The 23,307-nt window shown below is 38.3% G+C and overlaps 1 protein-coding gene across 8 annotated transcripts in view; it reads left to right on the top strand.

Moving 5' to 3' along the window:
* Window positions 1-23,307, top strand: part of tsc2 (TSC complex subunit 2) — an 80,999-nt gene that overhangs the window by 18,424 nt on the left and 39,268 nt on the right. For all 8 annotated transcript variants that reach the window (XM_043711187.1, XM_043711190.1, XM_043711189.1 and 5 more), the window contains 16 exons: window positions 989-1,037; window positions 3,431-3,556; window positions 4,376-4,449; window positions 4,622-4,748; window positions 7,120-7,263; window positions 9,597-9,734; window positions 10,453-10,556; window positions 10,918-10,999; window positions 11,491-11,646; window positions 11,954-12,073; window positions 13,995-14,117; window positions 15,134-15,240; window positions 16,089-16,239; window positions 20,017-20,139; window positions 21,247-21,381; window positions 22,588-22,777. In XM_043711187.1, coding sequence (XP_043567122.1) covers window positions 989-1,037; window positions 3,431-3,556; window positions 4,376-4,449; window positions 4,622-4,748; window positions 7,120-7,263; window positions 9,597-9,734; window positions 10,453-10,556; window positions 10,918-10,999; window positions 11,491-11,646; window positions 11,954-12,073; window positions 13,995-14,117; window positions 15,134-15,240; window positions 16,089-16,239; window positions 20,017-20,139; window positions 21,247-21,381; window positions 22,588-22,777 — 1,949 coding nt within the window. The remainder of the gene's footprint in view (window positions 1-988; window positions 1,038-3,430; window positions 3,557-4,375; window positions 4,450-4,621; window positions 4,749-7,119; window positions 7,264-9,596; window positions 9,735-10,452; window positions 10,557-10,917; window positions 11,000-11,490; window positions 11,647-11,953; window positions 12,074-13,994; window positions 14,118-15,133; window positions 15,241-16,088; window positions 16,240-20,016; window positions 20,140-21,246; window positions 21,382-22,587; window positions 22,778-23,307) is intronic.

The following is a 23,307-nucleotide window of genomic DNA, read 5'->3' on the forward strand; positions in this document are numbered from 1 at the left end:
GCTGTCATACTATCCCTGATTAGCAATGCCACTCCTCCACCTCTTTTTAACTCCCTCCCCGACTATTCCTTTTGATACAGCTAAATGCTGGAATACCTAACAACCAATCCTGACCCTGTGATATCCAAGTCTCCATAATGGCCACCATATCATATTTCCAAGTACTAATCCATGGTCTGAGTTTGTCATCCTTATTCCTGATATCTCTTGCATTAAAATAGACACATTTCATCCCATCACACTGACTGCACCTTTTCCCTGTCAAGTGCCTATCCCTCCTCACAAGTCTCTGCACGCTGTGTCTGGCCATTCACTACCTACTCCATCATCTGATCCGTAGCTCAGGTTCCCACCCCCCTGCCAATCTAGTTTAAACCTTCCTGAAGAGCTCTAGCAAACCTTTCGCCCAGGATATTGGTGCCCCTCCAGGTCAGGTGCAACCGGTCCTTTTTGTACAGTGTCACGCTCCCCAGAAGGTATCCCAATGATCCACATATCTGAAAGCCACAGCAGCCAGGTTTCTGGCTCTGTGGCTGAGAAGGGAAGGGGGAAGAATTGTGATAAAGCTATGTGGCCTATTGTAACTGGTTTAGGCTGTAGCTTGATTTACATGCAGTAACAGTTTGTCATACAAGAACTTGGTATACTCATGTCTGTTTCTGTTGATTTCAACATATTTCATGTCTGTTGTATTGGCAGACATACTGTAGCACCAACTGTTCCACACCTCATACTGTTATTATCCATTTGGCCTCCTTTCAGAATAACAACAAAATTATTTCCGAATTGTCTAAAACCTCTTTAAAATACACAATCATATAATGTTACAATAATAAAACAGCTGTGAGTAGTTTTGAACTTTTCTATTTTTATTTTAAGGTTTGTGATTGTTCAATTTAATTTGCTGATTTATCAATTTTTTTTTCTCTTATCGTGATACAGTAATGTATAGACTTAACGAGTTATGTATTGCTTTGTTCTCTTGCAGTAAAATCTGTGTTCTTTGTAATCTGACCACAGTGCCAACAGATATAGAGGTTAGTGTCTGGTATTCAGTATGTACACAGCCTTATGTTACAATGGAGATTTTCAGTACTTGCCAGTTTTCAGCAGAGTATTTTAAATGATTTAGAAAGCTCCTTTAACTGCAAACATAAATCTGTGTAGTATGCTATGTATTATTGTTTCATGTAAAACCTTCTGGGTAAATATAATGTACCTGTAAGTGTTTCTTTGGCAATTGAATCAGAATCTTAAATTAGATGAGTTGTTTACATTTCTGTGATTTTTTTTCATGTAGGCACTGTGAAGATATGAATTGATGTGAACTTGATTTCTGTTCCTTAAAATTGATACTTTTAGAGTAGTTAGCTTGCGTGATGAAGATGTGACTGTTTACATGTAACATTTTAATGTCACACTAGTAGAAGATGGAAACACAGGCTGCCAAGTGAGAATGTGTAATAGATCTTCTATCACACTCAAACCAGAATGTTCACATACTTGTAGAATTCTTGCAAGTAAAACTGCTGTTCTTTCGAAGCAGTCAGACTTGAGTATATGAACATTTGTTAAGATGGTTAACATGTATTAAAATCAATGAGGTTAAGCTTGAATTCGCAAGCAGATGATGTTTCAAATAAAATTTCTCAAACTTGAGATCGCTTCTTAAAAATTGGGGTTGCCAATTTATAACTGAGATGAGATGAATGTTTTTCTGAGGTTTGAGGGTGTTTGGAACTCTCTTCCTGAAAAGATGGTGGAAGTAAAGCCCTTGAATGTGTCATGTCCCACTGGAGGAATGCACTGGAAATAAAGTCCCACTATTCCTGGTATCGTGACAAATGTTAAGATTTAATTAAACTACCCCATATCCCATTTTGCCTCTGACTTGCTATTAATTAGCATAAAAAATAATCCACACCAAATTACTACAGTAGCAAAAAAAAATTACTGCAAGACTCTTAACTTTAAAAAGAGCAGTTTAAAAAGGCATGATTTCTAGTTTATTTCTTGGACTTTACCCCTCTCAACTAACATGCGCAAACAAACACATCTTATGAGTGGAGGGACCAAATAGCCAGAGGAACATAATTCTGTATCATTGGTGTAAAATTACAAACCTAAATGGGTTGGTTCTACAGTCCTTTTCCTTTCTTCGATGATGTCTTGAGGTTATTGGTCCATGATGATCAGTCTTAATTCACTGGTTGCTTGGTTGGACTTAGGGTCATTTTGATTGTCTTTGTATTTCTTTCAGCAGTTCTAGATGTTTGCTTTACTGCTCTTTTGACAGAAAATTGGAGAGAACAACATTACAGAGTAAGGGGAGAGAATAAGATTGATGCAGTTAGCTATGAAGGGCTCTTGCTTCTCTCCATTTCAGTCTCCTCACTGAGTGTGTACTAAACTGCATCCTGGCCATTCAGGGGTCTGTTGATTTGAACTGTCCTGAATCCATTAAAACCGGTGCCACTTAAAAATCAAAAGATCATCTCTGGGAAGATGTGGCTTCAACATACAGCTAGTCTTGTTTTATCTGGGCACTGTCTCTCAAAAGTACCATTGTTGCACGTACATCAGTTAGCTTTTTTTCTAAAGCTGCAATTAACTCCTCGCATTGTCCACTTTTTAAAGCAGTGCCTGTTCTTCTCATTTTCAGACGATAGTCCAAACAAGTAAAATGGTGTGGTCTCTTACAAAAATGTTTCACTGTAAAAATAATCAGGGTGGGTGGGAATGTGGATTTGAGATTGCAGTCAAATAAACCATGATCTTGAGGTTAATCGATGGTGGAGCAAGCTCAAGGGGCCGATTGGTCTACTGCTCCGAATTTATGTTTGTAGAGTTCTAGGAGCCACACTGGTATGATTTCCATGTGCTACATGTGTATTTGCCTTTGGAAATGGCTTGCAGTGTTACTTGGGTTTATCATGTTTGCCTAGTCCACCATTCATTTGATAATTCATTGGCTAAATTTATAGTCTCAGTTGCTGAACATGATGATTGGCTAAAAATAAATAAAAGCAATTTCAGGATGTTTCTGAATTTGCATCTTATTGGAGAGGTGTTCAGGTTGCCTGTGGTCAAGATTCGTGTTCTAAAGATTTGATTATATTGTTTTAGGCAGGTTCTCATGGCATAGTTTGAATGTATAGTGAAGTATAAGTTCAGCCTAAGCAATGATTGTCATCCTATTATCCATGCAAGAACTATTCTCAAATGTTCTTCTTGCTTTCCATTTCTCTAATCCCATTTTGTGTGTGTATAGCGTGAGCAAAGAGCTAAAAATAACTTGCATAGGTGCTGCTTTGTATTGATGCCATAGATCCTGTGATTACACAGTGTATGTTTTTGGACGACGGCATGTTTTGTACACTCAAATTAATATTTAACACATTTTAATGTAGAAAAAAAACATTTGTTTCAGGTTTCTTTACAAGTCCTCGATGCCGTTGTTTGCTATAACTCTTTGCCTTCTGAGTCTCTTCCGGGATTTATCATTACGCTTTGCCGCACGGTTAATGTCAAGGAGTTTTGTGAGTCCTGTTGGAAGGTAATTTGATTTAGCACTTGTGTCACAATGCAAGTGTAAATATTGGAAATCACTTTTTGAAAATTAGATTAACTCCCCTAAGAAGTTCGTCCACAGGCTATGTTTACAAAGATGTCGCCAACAACTTTGCCGTTATTTGGCAAGTATGAGTATCAAAATGATACTTGATAAGTAATGAAGCCTTAAAATTCTTATGTAAACATAATTGCAAGCAACCCTTGCAGATGTTTGACGTTTCAAACCATTTAGCTGTTTAGTTAGAGTAAGACAACAGTGAACAAAGTATTTTGAAAAAAATATTAATGACCCCTTTTCAGTTCACAATTATTTATGGTTGTTTTTAAAGTGCAAAAGTTTAACCTGTTGGCTGTGCAGTAGCTGTTTCTGGTGAGTATGCAATTACTCCAGAATTGGAAGATGCTTTTTTGTTTAAGACAACAGGTGACTTTATAGGTCACACATATCTGTTGATCAGATTGGCCTGTTTGTTCCCCTATAGATGAACGTCTTGGAGTTCCTGTATCAGGTAGAAATCACAGTTGGGGTCTGTGCTTACACCCATTGACACTATTGAATATTAGATGCATATTTCTGAGAGACAATTCACTCATCTGATGTCAACTGTGCTCCATTGTTAAAATAAAGAATTGATGGACTGTATTGCATAGAATTTTGCACCCAGTAAATAAATATATTTTAAGAGCAAAATAGGTATAATGTGTCTAAATATTGGATAGTTTTGGCACCCCAGTGTAAGCTGTATCTAATTGCAAGGACTTTGACATTGACCTAAATGCTCAAGGGTTTGTTCTTTTCCAGCTGATGCGCAAAGTCTTGGGAACTCATCTGGGCCACAGTGCAATTTATACAATGTGTCGCATTATGGAGGATAAGTATGGTTATATTTTTATTCTATACTTTTAATTAAAAGTGCTGAAAGTATTTCAGTAATTTGTCATTTTTTTCCAAGTTGTTTCATATGTAGTAAAATGTGTATAATTTTAGCTGCTCTTGGATATCCTGTCAATAATTTTGATGTTTTAAACTTTGTTGTCCTAATGTTAGAGCGCACATGGATGATGCGGCTTTATTGAGAGGTGCAGTATTCTTTGTTGGAATGGCTCTTTGGGGTGCACATCGTCTCTTTACCCTGAAGAGTACCCCAACATCCGTTTTACCCTCTTTTTATAAGGTAAAATTGGGTTATCTTTTAACTAGACAGTAGCTTATTTTCCTAAACTGGGACTTTGAATTCACACTGTTTCCTTTTGACAGAAACTATTTGTGTTGCAGACTTTATTCCCTTGAACTTGTAAAGCCAATCCAATAACTGACATTAGAACAACATTAATTTAGGGATCAATATTCAGTTTGCTTTCCAAATGTAAGGCAATAAACATTGCTAAAAATATGAAAAGACACACTTATGACTGTCAAATGTTTGTCTTCCTCAACTGCCACCTTGTTAGAGAAACATAGAATATATGAGCAGCAGAAGGTCATTTGGCCCCTAGGCTTTCTCCACTATTGAATATGATCCTGGGTGATTATCTAACTCAGTACTCCATTCCTGCCTTCTCCCCATCGTCTTTGATCTCTCGTAAAAGGCCTTCCCCTTATCCTTGGGCACCAACCCCTGGTTCTCTGGATTCCCCAGGCATAGAGAACATCTTTCCTGCACCCACCCTGTCTAATCCTATTAGAATTTTGTAGATTTCTATGACAGACCCCCTAATTCTTCCAAGATGTCAGAGGCAGGTTCTTTACGCAGAGAGTGGTAAGAGCATGGAATGCCCTACCTGCTAATGTAGTAAACTCAGCCACATTAGGGAGATTTAAACAATCCTTAGATAAGCACATGGATGATTTTGGGATAGAGTAGAGGGACGAGCTGCGAATAGTTCACAGGTCGGCGCAACATCGAGGGCTTGTTCTGCGCTGTATTGTTCTATGTTCTATTTTCCCCACTATCAATGTCAAGCTAACCAATCTACAATTCACTCTTTCCTTTCTGCCTCCCTTCTTAAATAGTAGGGTTACGTTAGCTGCCCTCCAATCCAGAGAGACTTTTCTAGAGTCTGTAGAAGTTTGGAAGATGGCAAAATCCTGGAATTCCCTCTCTAATTGCATTGTGGGTCAACCATCAGCAGGTGGACTGCATCGTTGCAAGGAGGCAGCTCACCACCATCTTCTCAAGGGCATCGAGGGATGGGCAATAAATGCTGGCCAGCTAGCAATACTCATATCCCACAAAAAAAATGAATAAATAAAAAATATTGTTATTTCTAAGGCCACTTCCTTGAGTTTTCTATGATGAAGGTTATCAGGACTGGGAATTTATCTGCCTTTAGTCCTGTTAATTTCTTCAACTACTTCCCAACTAATATTAATATTAATTTCTTTCAGCTGTTCCTTCCCATTAGGCCCCATTATGTCTCTTCCTTTGTGAAGACAGAACTAAAGTATACATTTAATTGGTCTGCTATTTCTTTGTTATAGCCAGTTCTGTTGTCTCTAAGTGGAAGTGTTGCTAAAACAAGTATTTACTTTTCTTTTACTTATCCAAATAGGGCCCTATGTAATAACTCAGTCTATGCTCAACATTTAATCAATGTCAGATAAGAAATCTAGTCAAAATTCATCATATACAGATTCATTATCAATATTAACTACTCCCACTGCAAACCAAAGTTTGCAATTTAGTACAACACGCTGTTTAGCTGTGGTCATAAAGTTATAGAGATATACAGCAAGGAAATAGATCCTTCAGTCCAACTCATTTATGCTGACCAGATATCCTAAATTAATCCAGTCCCATTTACCAGCACTTGGCCCATATCCCTCTTAAACCCTTCCTATTCATATACCTATCCAGATATCTTTTAAATGTTGTAATTATATCAGCATCCACCACTTCCTCTGGCAGTGCATTCCATACACGCACTAGCCTCTGCATGAAGAAGTTGCCCCTTCGGTCCCTTTTAAATTTTGTCCCCCTCACCTTAAACCTATGCCATCTAGTTTTGGACTCCCCCACCCTGAGAAAATACCTAGTCTGTTTACCCTATCCATGCCCCTTATGATTTTATAAACCTCTACTCGGTCACCCCTCAGCCTTCGACGCTCCAAAGAAAATAATTTCAGCCTCTCCTTTTAGCTTAAAACGCCTCAACCTTGCAATATCCTTGTGCACTGTAAATCTTTTCTGAACCCTTATTCAACAATCAGTAACTTACTCAGAATTTTAGACACTCCCGAATTCATTCAGCATTAAAAACTCAGCTAATATTCCACACTAGTCTAGTCAGTGTTGGGCACTTTGTAACTCCGTTAATATTAAACACTAATACTGACTATATTGATAATTCAGTAACTCAAGCAAAATTGGCAATAATTTTCAACAATATTAGTTGCTCTAGCTGCTCTAACTTCGCCGATATTGGATACTTGGCGATATTTCAAACATTATTAAACCCTGTAACTGGGTCATTACACAATTTGCTCAAATTGGGATTTGTATAAAAATAAATCCAATAAAATTGCAACTGGTGATTTTCTTTCAGGCTATGACAAGTGCCAATGCAGTAGTTTCCTATGAAATTGTCCTGTCTATCACAAGACTGATCAAAAAATATGGAAAAGAGTTGCAGGTGGTTACCTGGGAACAACTTTTAAATATTATTGAAAGGTTACTTCAACAAATCCAGGTGAGTTTGAAGTTGGGTGTATTTGAATTTTAACATTTACCGTTAGGCTGAGCTTCAAGTTACTTGTTCTGTGTCCAAGGTGTACACTTGATTCAAATAAAGTTCTTTGGAGAGAGAAAAAATATTCACTCGACAACAGGTTAAACTGATCGTCAGTTAGTGTCAGCTGCTGTGCACTGTTCAATTTTATTCCCATTGTGAAGGTTCCTAAACTGTCAATCATTTCAGACATATTTGTGATGTCAACAGGCATATTGGGTTTGAAATCAATTTTACAATGAGATTGTGATTAATTATTTAAAATATCACAGCATAGATTGTGCTTGTACCAACAGTTTGAAACAGATCATTCCTGTCTCTTTTTGCATAATCTTGCAAAGTTTTCCTTTTGAAGCATACATAGATTCATAGAATCCTACAGCACGGAGACAGGCCCTTTGGTCCATGCCAGTCAAAATGTCCGTCCACACTAACTCCATTTCCCTGCACTTGACCATATCCTTCTAATCCTTTCCTATCCATGTATTTGTCCAAATGCCTTTTAAATATTGTTAATGTACCCGCCTCAACCACTTGCGCTGGCAGCTCATTCCGTACACGTACCACCCTCTGTTAAAAAAATATTGCCCCTCAGGTTCTCTTAGTCTTTCCCGACCCTTAAACTGATGCTGTCTAGTCTTAGTCTTTTTCCCAAATGTGGGGAATCAGAGTGCATTCACCCTATCCATGCCACATGACCTTATACACCTCTATAAGGTCCCTCCTCAGTCTCCTATGCTCTAAACAAAAATGTCCTAGCTTGTCCAATCTCTCCCTATAGCTCAGATCATTGAGTCCAAGCAATATCCTTATAAATTTCTTTTGCACTCTTTCCAGTTTAATAACATCCTTCCTTTGGCAAGGTGACCAAAACTGAACACCATACTCCAAGTGCGGCCCCGCCAACGTCCTATATAACTGCAACATAACTTCTTTACTCAGTGCCCAGATTGATGAAGGTCAGTGTGCCAAAAGCCGCCTTTGCTACCCTGTCTACCTGTGACTCTACTTTCAGAGAACTGTGAACCTGAACTCCAAGATCCCTCTGTTCCACTACATTCCTTACAGCCCTACCATGCACCATAAAATTCCTATCTTGTTTTGACTTTCCAAAATGCAAGATCTCGCACTTATCTATATTAAACTCAATACGGCGCACTTCCTCAGCTGGTCTTCCCCTGCTGCAATGTCTGATAACCTTTCTCACTGTCCATGATACTGCTTATATTAGTGTCATCAACAAACTTACTAATCATGCCTTGTACATTCTCATCCACTCATTGATAGACATAGCAAACAGTGATGTGCCCAGCACCGGCTCCTGACGCACTCCACTAGTCACAGGCCTCCAGTTCGACAAGCATCCTTTCACTATTACCCTCTATTTCCTACCATCAAGCCAATTTTATATCCAATTTGCCAGCTTGCCCTGAATTCCATGCAATCTGACCTTCCAAAATGGCCTACCATGTGGAAACTTATCAAAGGCCTTACTGAAATCCATATAGACTGCGTCTACCACACTGTCGTTGTCAACCTTCCTGGTCACTTCTTCAAAGAATTCTAACAAATTTGTGAAGCATGATCTCACTCGCAAAGCCATACTGACTACTCGTAATCAAACCTTCGATTACTTTTCAAAATACTATTGAATCTGTTTCCAACGCCGTGTCAGGGTGGATCATGTTAGGCCGAGTTCATTTAAAAAAAATAAAAAATTCTCCTATTGTCAGTCCTTTTGTTATTTGTGCTTTCATAGTCAAAGCTGCAAAGCTTAAGTTTCCTTAAGCGTGGATGCCACAGGTTAGTGGTGACGTTACTGGGCTCCTAATCAGTGAATTCAAATCCCTGGCAGTTTGAGAATTTGAGAATCAGTTTAAAAGAAATGAAGATACAAAAGACGATCGTGAAAATGTTGGCTCATTAATATCTGATCAAGAAAAAAGCCATCCCCTTGCATGGTTTCAACATAATGAATCTTAGCAGTCATCTGAGATAGTCCAGTAAGGCTCATCATCATCAGGCAATGAATAGACAATTGTGCTTGGAATAACTTTGAGCTTAAAAGGAAAAACGTATTTCCTCTGTTTATTTGGTATTGGAACTTCACTTGCTTTTGATCGTGAATTCGGTTCCTTTTGTGTAAAATATTTCTAACTGCTGCAAGTCTTGTTATAATTACCACTCTTTGGAATGAATTCAAATGACTTGCCTGTGACTCTTGCATCCTGACATTGTGATTAGGTATTACTTTAATGTACCAATCATGTTTTCTTGTCCTAATTGTACTTTAGACACTGGGTAGCCATGAGCTGTCAGTTATTGTACATGAACTGTTAACCACTATAGAGGAGTTGTATGAGCAGAATGATTACCATGGTCCGCAGGAGCGATTATTCACACTGATTGAGAAGTGCTCTGATAAGAGACCGGTAAGAGTCGAAAATTGCTTCAATCACCCCTTTTAGTAAACTGCAGTTTGTCAGAGTAGAAAATATTCAAGCTAACACGTTCAGATAAATGCCAAACAGTTGCAAAGTATAATCTATGCACATAACAAAGCATAGAAACTAGAATTAGCCCAATACCCCGGGAATCTGCTCCTCTATTCAGTAATATCGTCAGTCTTGGTCTTTCCAAATAATGCATCTCAGCTGTAAACCACCAGATCCAAGGGACTGTCAGCTCTTAGTTCTCTCTGATACATCATACTTTTCCTCTACTGATATTAATTACCTCTGTCTTATTTGTCCCTTGGTAATCCATTACATTGAGTAATTTTTGCCTTCTACTGTGAAGACAAGTACAAAATATTTGTTCATAGCCTCTATTATTTCCTTATTCTTCATTTAAATTTCTCCTGCCTCAGCCTGTAAGGGATTATCAGTCACTTATTGTCGGAGTAAACATAAACTGTGTACATATCTGAATTGAGAGATCAAACCAAGCTGACAAGTCACCATCATGGTCCTTACGTTCAGTTGCCTAGTGATAAATGACAATGACTTTTTGCTCTAAATTGTTCCAATCTTGCAAGGTTCAGGGAATAAGCCTATGAAGTACTAGAATCAAATGCTTGTTTTTCTTGTGACAAAGTTTAAGTACTAATGTACATTAACATTCTATATATTTCTGCCTTAAATTATTAAGGAGGTCTCTGTCCTAACACTTGTATCCTACCGGGCTCAGTCTATTCATCCTGCAAAACACTACTGGATTCAAAATCTGCAGGAACTAATGGAGAAATTCTTCAGGTAAGCAGCTACCTTCATGACTGCAACTAGCCATGCCCAGTACTTATCTTAGTAATAGTTTCTGTCAGACTATTTTAGATAAATTCTGTGGGGTGGGAGGATATAGAAAATTTATGGTATTCAAAATAGACCAATTAATGCTTAGGATACAACTCTTTACCACTGCAATGCATCTTGATTGAGATGATGATGTCCTGATGTACTATATAAGCTTCTGTTTCAGTTTTGTTTTTCACCTTCGATGTACCTTTTGGGCAATGTGCACTTCTATTAATATAGAAAAATAACTGCAGTTTATTTTTGTGTGAAATACTGCAGTGGTTAAACATTTTCTTAGTCCAATGTCGTCATATCTCTGCAGGAATGAGAATCGGAGCACCATTCGCAAGAAAGCTCTTGATGTTTTATCATTTGTTTTGAGCATCAATCGGCAATTGTATGAAGTAAGTACAAGGGTTGAAGAGTGATGTTTAAAGTAGGGTAGAAACTCTGTATAACTGTGTGTTAAGATCACATCATGGTCTGCCATAAAAATGGTACACTGCAGGTCAGTATTGTTGAACTTTGCATATAAAACTCAGTTTTGGTGAATGTATAGCTGTGGGGCATTCTAAGTGGAAGTGAAGTACCTCAGTGCAGTTAGGTGAGAGCATGACAGCAATCCAAACTCTGCATTTCTATGTCCTTGCAGTAGTGCAACCCTTGCCTAGTGAGCCCCTCATAAGTTTTTTTTAATTAAGTCTGCTTTTTCTTTAATCAGCTGAAGTATTTAAATTTGCAAAAGGGAACTTGAGTTACAAATGTCATACATTGAGTTTGAATTTGGATATTTTCCATTGGAATATTTGTATCCAGAGAAAAATATTGAGAGTGTACAAAGTTTTGTGGTATTGCTTGTTAATTCACGGCAAATGCTTTCTTGTTTTTTAAACAGGAGGAGCTGATTGAAGCTATAGTGATCCCCCAGCTCGGGCATATTGCGGATGATAAAGATCATATGGTACGAAAATTAGCCTCTCAGCTGCTAGTGGACTTGGCAGAAGACTGCAACACACCTCAATTTAATAATCTCTTGGATATTATAGAAAAGGTATTTTATGAGCATTACAGTCCATGTTAAGTTCAGAGAGCATTGGTGGTTTGATGATACAAGCCTCTTACAATAGTGTATGATTTGTTTTCCAATTGACCTTTGCACATATTGCAAGAATTTGTTTCTATCATGATTGTGTGATGTTAATGATATTTGACAAAAGCTTTGAAACCAAATCATGAAGTATGTGTTGATAAATCTAGAGACAAATTGTAACCTTTCAGGGTTTTAAACTTTGTTTATAATAGTTTATGATGTGTTTCTATGTCTGTAAGTTGAAAAAAACTTCTCTTTTTCTTTCAAGGTTGTTAATCGGCCACTCATTGACCCACCTGTTGTGGAAGCTGTGGAAAGTGATTTTTTATATGAATCTCCACTGGAAGATGTGAAGACAGCTGTCCTGGGGCTTCTAGAGATTCTGCAGGTTGAACATAAATCTCTTGCCTAATTCCATCAGGTCTTTTTGTTTTGAAATGTTCCGTTTATCACCAGTCATCTTCAGAGTTAAGTTGATGTGCAAATGTATTAGATGGATCATAATATTAGCATGGCATTTTACCCTCAGCGAACTGTACATCGTGGAAACCATTTTACTTCTGTCACCCACTTGTTGTCATCAATTGCTGCATTTAAATTGTTAACAAGCATGTCTTGTCCTTAGATGCTTTATCTCCATGAGGGGGTTTCTAGCTGTTTCATTACTGGTTAATCTAGTTGTGCTGGGTTATGCAAATTCTATTGAGAGCTTTTAGAGGAATGCAAGCATGGCATCTGATGAAGTAAGAAAGTTATAGGGAAATGGTTTCACTTCATTGCTACACTAGAAATGTGCATCACAACATCATCAATCCAAGTTGAATAATTTCTTGATGAGTTTGTACCTTTATTCATACACTAATATTTCTGATATGTTCTATATCCTAAATAGGCTTCCCTATGCTATTCCAATTAATTTAACTTGGTGTGAATTTTCTGAATAAGAAGGGGAAAATGAGGTCTGCAGATGCTGAAGTTCAGAGTCGAGAGTGTGTTGCTAGAAAAGCACAGCAGGTCAGGCAGCATCCGAGGAGCAGGAGAATTGATGTCTCGGGCCAGAGCCCTTTATTCCTGACGAAGGACTCTGGCCTGAAACGTTGATTCTCCTGTGCCTCGGATGCTGCCTGACCTGCTGTGTTTTTCCAGCAACACACACTGTTCTGAATAAGAATACGGTTAGTAGACCTTTTATACCAGCAGATGGCGCTTCCCCACAAAGGCTATGCACTCTTCATTACAAAGTGAATTGACTTCCACTTTTCTGTATCTTTAAAACTATGATCATTATACATTCAGAGATAGTCAATACAGCAACTATTTGTGCAGTGGGTGTAGTGATGCATTCTGTTTATCTTGATGAATTTTGAAAGAAATTCAAAATGTTGGTCAAGCCATATTCAAAACAATCTGCTCCTTATATAAAAATATGTTCTTTGGATTCTCCATTAATGCATTATTGAGCTCAGCTCCTTCTGGAGAAAGGAAGCGGCTGCTGATATTATAAACCAACCATGTGTCCTTGAAGCATAATTTACACTCCAAAATAAAGTGTAGATTGGGAAAAATTTAAGTGGGCTAATAGTTTAATGTTGAACTGAGACTGAATATTTATTTTATACTGAATACTAATTTTATACTGAATACATTCTGCAGTCAATCAATCTTTCATACAGTCAGGCAGCGAAAGTTTTAAATAATATCCTACAGGAAAAGTAACTCCAATGATTTGCTTGAAGGAGCGGTCAATTATGGATTATATTAATGTGATTATTTGTCTTCCATTTAAGGCAGATGAGAAATTTCCTTTGAGGGTAAGGAATCTGTAGACTTCTTTACCACAGAAGGTTGTTGAGGCTGTGTTATTCAGTATATTCAAGGCTGAGGTAGACATATCCCTAATGATTCAAGGAATCAAGGGTTATAAGGATAAGGCAGTAAAGTGGAGTTGAGGATTATCAGATCAGCCATGATCTCAGTAAATGGCAGAAAAGTCTAGATGTGTCAAATGGCCTACTTGTGCTGCAAAATCTTCTGGTCTTATGTCCGAATCAGAGCCAGTTTGTATCCATAACAATAAACTATGGTCATATCATTTGATTCAGTTGTTAATTAGGTGATAAATGATGGTCAGAACAGTGGGGAAGAGACCTCTCGACCTGTTCCAATGGTCCTGTGGGATCTGTTGTGTCTCTTGGCAATGCAGGCATTTAACATCATATCTGATAATGCCACACAGCTGCAGTACTGTATGTCTACAATTTAAATTGATTCTGATATTTTACGTTGTATTAACACATTTTTCTTTCCAGACCAAATTGTATAGTTTACCAGCCAGTCACGCAAGCCGGGTATATGAGCTTCTGATTAGTCACATTCAGTCACATTACCAACAAATGTACACATCTTCCATCGCAAGCAGTATACGCCTAAAGGTAGGTAGGACCAGAGAATTCATCTCATAATAGTTTTAGAACTAATGTTCAGTTCTATTAATAACCCATTGTGTACTGGACTGTATATGTTGGATAAATGTACAAATTATCTTTGTAGTAATTCTCTGATTGAAATGAACTAATTAACATAGAAAATACTATTTTATTCTGTCAGTCTGCTCTGTGTTTCAATATAGTGTGGTGCTACACGATTCAAGTCTACGATAGAATGGTAGCTTAAAACTGCAGTGCCTCCGGTGATTTGCATTTATATAGTGACTTTTACCATGGTAATATCCCAGGTCTTGGCAGGACTGCTTAGACAACAAAGCAGGCTATCTGTTTCTGTCAACCAACCTGTCTCATTGCATTTTCAGAAGAGGAATGACGCTCTACAGACAGAGTGGCAATCAGAATTAGAAATATCCCCAATTTAATATTTGTCTTTATGTTGATGTTCATGTGTACTATGCACTGAATGTGGCATAACTGGCCTATGGGTCTATGTATTTTTTGCTCAGTTCTCAAAAATGACCAGTACAATTGCTGTATTGCTTTGAAGAACTTGCTAATCTTTGATTTTGTTCCTGAATATTGTGGTGGTCTTTTCCCTCCTCTCTTCACAAGGCAGTCAGGTTACTCATGGAATGCAGCTGAGTACAGTGACTATCCAATTTATAACTTTTCATAAAACGTGTTCCATGAAATGATTATTTAGGGTGGAAACTCTGAATTTGAATATCTCAAAGTAAATTCATTATTTGTACTGAATTTTTTTATAGACCATGACACTTTGAGATCTGAAATAGGAACTGAAAAACAATGAGCTTTCTGAAATGTACTTACGTCCTCTAATTATAGCCCTGCATCAAGAAAATATTTTATTTGGTGTAAAATTAAATAATTTAAGCAAAATCTATATGAAAGGTACAACATTTTTCAATGTCTTGAAATGTCAGTAACATAATATCAATGAATATAGTAATTTTAAATAACTAGCAAAGTTCTTTTCATAGGTATTCAATTTCTTTCTGCATCTTCGAGTTGACTCTCTCTTTCGTATTGGACTGCCAAATAAGGATAGAATAGTGAGATTCAGTCCATATTGTCTCTGTGGAAGCAGGTAGGCAATTTTTAGTTTCCATGTTATCCTTCATTCAATTCATTCTTTCAGAGTCTGTAACACTTACACCAGAGCATAGGGACAGAAGTGGACCATTGAGGCTCAAGCTGGTGGCTAATTTTACATCAACACCATGTGCTCCATGCCCTAGGTACTTTCATCTAACAAAAATTCAACAATATTGATCTTCAACATTTCAATTAGTTCAGCATTTACAGCTTTTTGAGGAAAGTAAGTTCTGGAGTCAGTTAGACAAAGGGTCAGTTAGACTCTAAACGCTAGCTCTTTTCTCTCCTTACAGATGCTGCCAGACCTGCTGAGATTTTCCAGCATTTTCTCTTTTGGTTTCAAGTTCTGGAGTCTATGGGTGGACTTGGGTCACATGACATAACATGACTACTTATTGATTTTAGAATCATAGAGCTGTACATCAGGGACACAGACCCTTCGGTCCAAATCGTCCATGCCGACCAGTTATCCTATAGAAATCTAGTCCCATCTGCCAGAATTTGGCCTGTATCCCTCCAAACCCTTCCTATTCATATACCAATCCAGATGCCTTTAAAATGTTGTCATTGTAACAGCTTCCACCTCTTCCTCTGGCAGCTCATTCCATACACTTACCACCCTCCGTGTGAAACAGTTGCCCCTTACGTCCCTTTTATATCTTTCACTGCACCTTAAACCTATGCCCTCTAGTTCTAGAATTGAGTTGACATTAATGTAACATTTTAGATATAGCATTAACTTGAATACAAGTTATAACAAGCCATAATCCCTCAGCTTGATTAAGTAAAACCTTATTCCTTCAAAATCTCCAATGTTCACTGAATTATATTTTGTTGTAGTGAATCTGAGAAGAGAGGTTGTGAGAAAAAAGGACAAGGTACAGTTTCTCCACCAGCGGGAAGCCCTGCAGCAGCTCAGAATACCACCATTCGCATGGGCTATTTACCTTTCTCTTCGGCTTTTAATGCTCTTCTCCAGTGCCTTGAACATGTAAGCAAAATGGTTTCCTATCAAAGCACGCAAATATGAAACGAGTTAAAATATTCCTTTAAATGCTCAACTGGCTGCTCCTTCTGCAGACCATGTACATTTACTGTGGCTAATGACTGTACCTAATTCCTGCTGAGGAAGCACTTTCCAAATGTCTTCTCATTTTCCCTCCATACTCCTCTTCCAACTCTTGATTGAAATCTGTCCAGTGTTTATCCAATGTTTTTGTTCCATGTGTCAGCATTTCCATACTGCTTATAATCGTTGTGTTCCAGAGTATACAATTTTTTTTTCTTTTAAACTTGACTTGCTCATATCCCTCAATCCTGTCCTTAACCAGAGAATTATTTGCATATTGTTTAAAGCTGTGATTTGTGGGGTGAGCTGTTTCAGCTGGGATGCATTGTGATTTTTAAAACAACTTTAAAGTAATGCAGAGTCCCAAGGTGCCTTGCAGGAGAATCATAGAACAATATGACCCAAACTCCAGCATTGATATTAGGTCAGATGACCAAACTTTTGTCCAAATGCGTAGGTTTTAAGGAGTATTTTAACAGTAAAGTGAGATAAAGGTACGGTAGGGGTATAATAAGGACGTTTTGTAGCTTGTGGGCTAGACAACTGAAGGTCCCGTTTCCAAAGATTGGCCAATTATGTTTGGGAATATATAAGAGGCCAGTATGAATGAGCTCTTGGATGTTAAGAGGGTTCTACCTTTGGAGGAAATTACAAAGAAAGGGAGGAACAAGATGACGTAGGGAATTGAAAATGGACATGAGAATTTTAAGATCAAAATGTTGCTTTACTAGGCGCCATTGTAATTCAGTGAACAAAGGGATAGTAGGGAAACAGGACTTGCTGTGAGTAAAGTTGTAGATGGCACAGTTTTGGATGATCTTCAGTTTACAGTAGACAGCATGAGGAAGATCAGCTAGCAGTGCATTGCAGTAGTTGAGTTGAGAGATAATGAAGAGGTGAATGAGAGTTTCAGCAGCTGCTGAGCTGAGATGGATGTAATTGGGCATATTCAGAAAGTGGAAATAGTTCTCTCAGTGATGGCATGAGTACACAGTTGAAACCTTATCATCAAACATGGCATAAAGTGGTGAATAGACTGGCATAATCTCTGACTGTTCTGAAGGAAAAGGCTAAGAAACTGAGTTTTAGGAATGGACTGAAACAATAGTTTTGGTTTTCCTCATACTTAATTGGAGGAATGTTGTGCTTATTCAGTGCTGTATGGTGAATAAGCAGTCTGAGGGGAGTTCAGGTGAGGTAGAGTGGATGTCCATAACACCAAAATAAGTAGGAGCACAAGTAGGCCATTTAGCCAGTCAAGTCTGTTTCACTGTTTGTTGAGATCGTGGTTGGTCTTAATAACTCTCAACTTCGCCTTTCTGCCTCATCTCTCTCTCCGCACCTTGATTCTGCACTGATTGAAATCCGTCTACCTTGACCCTGAATATGCTCTGACACGGTCTGAGTAGCCCACTACACTAAAGAATTCCACTAAGTATTTTGTTCAGATAATTGAATGCTGGGTAACACAGTTTAGCCAAGCATCGGGACCTCACAATCTTGTCCGGATAACCTGAAATTCGGATAATCCAATCGAGGTTCCTCTGTATATCTTTCTTTAGATAAGGAACCAGACTTTTGCAGTATTCCAGATGTGATCCAGTGCTTTATATAGTTTTAGCAAGATGTCAATATTTTATACTCCATTTCGTTTTGAATTAAAGACCATCCCCCCCCACTCAAGTCCATTTGCCTTCCTGATTATCCACTGAACTTTGTGATTCACGTGTGAATGCCCCTTCTACTGCAGCATTCTCAATGTGTCTCAATTTTAAGTAATATTTGCTCCTCTACTCTTGCCAAAGTACATAACCTCACATTTTCCTCCTTTACATTCCAACTGCCAATCTTTTGCCCACTAACTTAACCTGTCTGGATCCATCCTTAGACTCTTCATGTCATCCTCACTATTCTCCTTCTCATCTGTTTTTCTGTCATCTGTAAACTTGGCAATATTATATTCATTTCTGTCATCCTAATCATTAATACATACTGTAAATAACTGTAGGCCCTGCACTGATCCCTGTGACACTCCATTATTTGCAGGTTGCCTTCCTGAAAATACTCTTTCAATCTTAATCTTGGTCATCTCTTTGTTTGTCAGTCCTTAATTCTTGCTAATATATTGCTACTAATATCATGGGCTCTTATCAAGCAGCCTTGCGTGTGGTTCCTTATCAAACACATTTTGGAAATCCAACTATATTTCTATTCTGCTTGTCATCCTCTCAAAAAAAAACTCTAATAAATTTGTCAGGCATGACTTTCCTTCATGAAGCCATGCTGATTCTGCTTGATTATATTCTATGGCTTGAAATGCTCCACTATTATATCTTTTATAATGAACTCTAACATTTTCCCAATGGCCAATGTTAAGTTATTCGGTGTATAGTTTTTTTGTCTCCCTTTTTGAATAAGTTTGGTACATTGGCAATTGTCTTGAGAGTACATGTAAAAATTAAGGTGTTAAAAACTAAAATTTCTATTTTGAAAGTGTAAGACCAATTGGAAGCATTTTGTGTTGTGTTACCTTATAAATTCAATCAATTTGGTGTGATTTTCTTTAAAACATGCTTATGCAAATGGTAAGTCAGGACCTAGTATTGATCTTTCAAAGGTAATGTTCTGTTTATCACTTGCCTTTGATATTGAATGCACTTCATCCCCCCGTTGCCTTACCCTGCCATACTGCTATCGCTTCCTCCACTCTTATTGGTCTTGTTCCAAGCCCTTTGTTAATCTGATTTCCTGTGTATCCCTGTCTTAACAGCAACCTGTATTTATATAGCATCATTAAAGTAATAAAGAAGCTGAAGATGCTTCCCGAGGTGTTATAAAACCATGAGATGTTAGCACAGATGACCAGAGGTTTTGGCAAAGAATTAAAGTTTGGGTATTTTAAATCAGGAAAGTGGAAAGATGGTTGAAAGAATTCCAGAGCTTGGGGATTTGGCAGCTGAAGACACAATTGTAAAACCTTCAATTCCCCTCTCTGTTTCCAAAACCCCTTCCACCTTACTTTATTTCTCCCTGTCTGTAAGTACTCAAAACCTGCTTACGAAACTGTGCTTTTAGTCAGTGTTCCTGTTGTTCTCAGTGTTTCTTCTCTCCCTTTTCTTTCCTTTTATCCAGGAAATCAATTTTTTTTTAGCAATTTAAACAGCTTTGTTTTTTTTTGTTTAATAGTCAGAGTGGTAAGAGGCCATTTGGCCTGCCATGACTGGGTGAGCTCTTTCAAAGAGCTGCCTAATATCCTGCTGCTTTCCTCCCCTTTCTCCAAAGTTGTGATACTTTTCCCTTGTGAGTACTTTATAAGTTATTCATTTGATAGCTACTGTTGAGTATAATTCCACCCATCTTTCAGGCACTGCATTCTCAATTGTGATACAAAAATGTTTCCTTCATTTCCCTGTGCATTCCCTTGTCATTGACCTTCAGCCTGTGTTCTCTGGTTTTTAAATCATTTTTAACCCATTTCTAGCTATCCACTCCATTAAAATTCTTAATTTTGAGCAGCACCTAAAAGTAGTTCAGTTTCATAAAGTTACATTCTTTTGGACTTTGGAACTGTCTGTTGAGGGTGCTGGCAAAGCAATCAAATATTTAGGATGATTGAGTATCTTTGTGACATTTGCAACTTAAAAGGTAATTATTTCTACATCTTACATTCTTTTGTTTGTGTTATTTTATTGTTTAAAGGAGACAGACTGGAAGGTGCTGAAACTTGTACTGGATAAACTACCCGAATTGCTGAAGTATAAGGGACTCATTCTGACCTCTCCATGCAGCGTAGACCAACTCTGTTCAGCTCTCTGTGCCATGGTAAAGTAAAATTAATTCAGTCATCTATACTCCATGATTTTCCTTATCTTTGCAAAGGAATCGTGCTTGACTGGGGCTTTGACAGATGCAGGCAGTCCTTTGGTATCATTTCCATGCTGAAATTAACTAGATTGCAAAGTAATTGAAATCCTTCCATGTTCATGGCTGACTGGACCATCTGGGAAAATTATTTCTTTCCCTGCTATGTTGATTCCAGGAAGTAATTAATTAATTACATATTATTGGGAAATTAGTCTTGATCTGACCTCTTAAGGTTTCCTCCCACAGTCTGAAGATTAGATTAGATTAGATTAGATTCCCTACAGTGTGGAAACAGGCCCTTCGGCCCAACAAGTCCACACCAACCCTCCGAAGAGTAACCCACCCAGACCCATTCCTCTCCGCCCTACTAATGCACCTATCACTATAAGAAGTGCAGGTTATATGGATTGGCCAAGCTAAATTGCCCGTAGTGTCCAGGGAGAAATAAATTAGGTGGATTAACCATAGGCGATATGCAGGGCTACAGAGTTGGGTTGGGGGTGGTGGTGGGTGGTGAGAGTGGGTGGGATGGTATTCAGGGTGTCAGTGTGGACTTGTTGGGCCGAATGGCTTGTTTCCACATTGTGGGGATTCTATGAATCTCATTTGTTGCTTATTTCAGACATGAAGACATTGCTTTACTATTATAAATGTTATATTAAACATTTCCAGATTGGTGAATGTGCTGTGTCTAGCCAGAAAAGACTTGCCCATGCAGTGTGGGCATGCCTGTCTTCGTACTGTGATAAAGTTTCTTTAAAAAAGGGGTTATTTCTGTTTTGTCGCACTTGCATTTCTTCTGTCTGGTTAGAGCTACATCAATAAAGATTGTGCGGCAAATAATCTGTACTGTGTGTCTTAGCTTATCTTGGAGGATACCCAAAGATGAGGTTTTCTCTTAAATTTGGCCGCATTATATCTGCTGTTGACTTGAATGATATGAACCCTTTAGGACTGAATTAATTGTGGGAGAAATTGGTGCACTCCGTGAAATAACATTTTGAGCAGGCTGTTAAATATCAAGCTGGTGTCGTCATGTCCGACATTTCAGACTTTATTTCCTAGGTCACAGACCGCCAGCTAGCAGAGAGGTTGAGGAACACACCTGATGGTTTCTCTCGCACTGATGTCCAGTTGGCAGTTGTCCCGGTGCTGACAGTCATTACCTCATACCATATTTACTTGGACCAGTCTAAACAGGTAAATTAAAATGTAGCTAAATGTGTTTTTGTTAGGCCATAAAGGGTAGAGAGAACAGGGAATTTATTTATTTATTTATTCATTCAATCATGGGACATGGGCATTGCTGGCTGGCCAGCATCTATTGCATGTCACTAGTTGCCCTCGATAAGGTGGTGGTGAGCTGCTTTCTTGAACCGCTGCAGTCCATGTGCTGTAGGTTGACCCACAATGCCCTTTCGGAGGGAATTCCAGGATTTTGACCCAGCAACAGTAGAGGAACAGCAATATATTTCCAATTCAGGATAGTGGGTGGCTTGAAGGGGAACTTGAAGGTGGTAGTGTTCCCATGTATCTGTTGCCCTTGTCCTTCCAGATGGAAAGGATCATATGTTTGGACAATGCTATCTCAGAATCCTTGGTGAATTTCTGCAGTGCATCTTGAGGATAGTGCACACTGCTGCTACTGAGCAATAGTGGTGAAGTGAGTGGATGTCGTGCCAATGAAGCAAGCTGCCCATTGTCCTGGATGGTGTCAAGCTTCTTGTATTGTTGGAGCTACACCTATCTAGGCAAGTAAGGGTTGTTCCATCACACTCTTGACTTGTATCTTGTAGTTGGTGGACAGACTTTGGGGAGTCAGGAGCTGAGGTTCTCGCCACAGTCGTCCTAGCCTTTGACCTGCTCTTGTAACCACTATATGTGGTGAGTGCAGTTGAGTTTCCAGTCAGTGGTAAACACTGCCCTGCCAGGCATTGATAGTGTAGGATTCAATGACAGTGACGTTATTAAATGTCAAGGGGTGGTGATTAGATTGTATACAAGTAATTAAATATGGGTTGCGAATGAATGATCAGCCAGATAAATCGATGTACATGACATCCTACTTTGCATTGAAGAGACAAACCTGCTCATTCGTATATTGCAATGAATCTACAACTTTGTTTGATCTACCTGGAGATTTAGTTTTAAGTTGGATCATTATTTCTCCTTGATATGGTTAATTAAGACTGTCCTAGAAACACCTGAAAATATTTAAGGCAGATCCAGAATTTGAAATAGTCCTAGAGTCTACTGCAAATTCAGTTTTAACTGCAGTGATTTAATGTGATGAGCATGAATGAAATTGCAATTTTATTACTACGTGACCATATTTCTGGCTAAGATCCCTGAATAACCAAAATGAATTGTCTTAATATGATCCATTGTTCTTTATATTTTGAGCAGCGTGAATTTGTTCATTGCCTTGATACTGGCCTGATCTACCGTTGTGCCAAACAGTGTGTAGTAACACTGACCATGTGTATCATCGAGATGCCCGACATAATGGTTAAGCTGCTTCCTGGCATTATTCTCAAACTGACTCATATCTCTGCCACCCTCACCATGGCTATCCCAATGCTGGAGTTTTTATCAAGTAAGATTATCTGGTTGCATTAGTGGCTCTTCTGTGATTGTAACTAGTGATGAGTGGGAGGTGTCATGTTTTATAATGCCGATCTGCTAAATTGCAATATCTACCATTTCCAACAACAGATAGTTGTTGTGATAGGGGCATTTGTTTTTGTTACTGAGTGAACAGAGGCACCCTGGCTCCAATTCTTTATTCAATTTGTCCCCCCTTATTGGTTGTATCAAGGTTAACTTCAAACTAAGGATCACTTCCTTCATGCATACCTTTTCCAATGTTAATGTATTTATGTTTTAAGAGGAACATAACCAGGCTTTATTGACTTGAAGGAAGAGTGAGTTTATTGGTTACTAAAACAAATAAAATGCAACAGAGTACACACAGATGAGAAATGAAAAGTGAGTAAAAAGCAAACAAGTAGTGAGGGTGTATGTCAAGCTTTGGTTTGTCCAGGTGGAATAGTAAGTTGGGTAATTCCAATGGCATTGACTCTGGCAGCTGAACAGTTTGTTTGGAGAGCCTGGGTTTTGCAGATT

This window comes from Chiloscyllium plagiosum, chromosome 21 (assembly GCF_004010195.1).
Source record: "Chiloscyllium plagiosum isolate BGI_BamShark_2017 chromosome 21, ASM401019v2, whole genome shotgun sequence".
Classification (NCBI taxonomy): Eukaryota; Metazoa; Chordata; class Chondrichthyes; order Orectolobiformes; family Hemiscylliidae; genus Chiloscyllium; species Chiloscyllium plagiosum.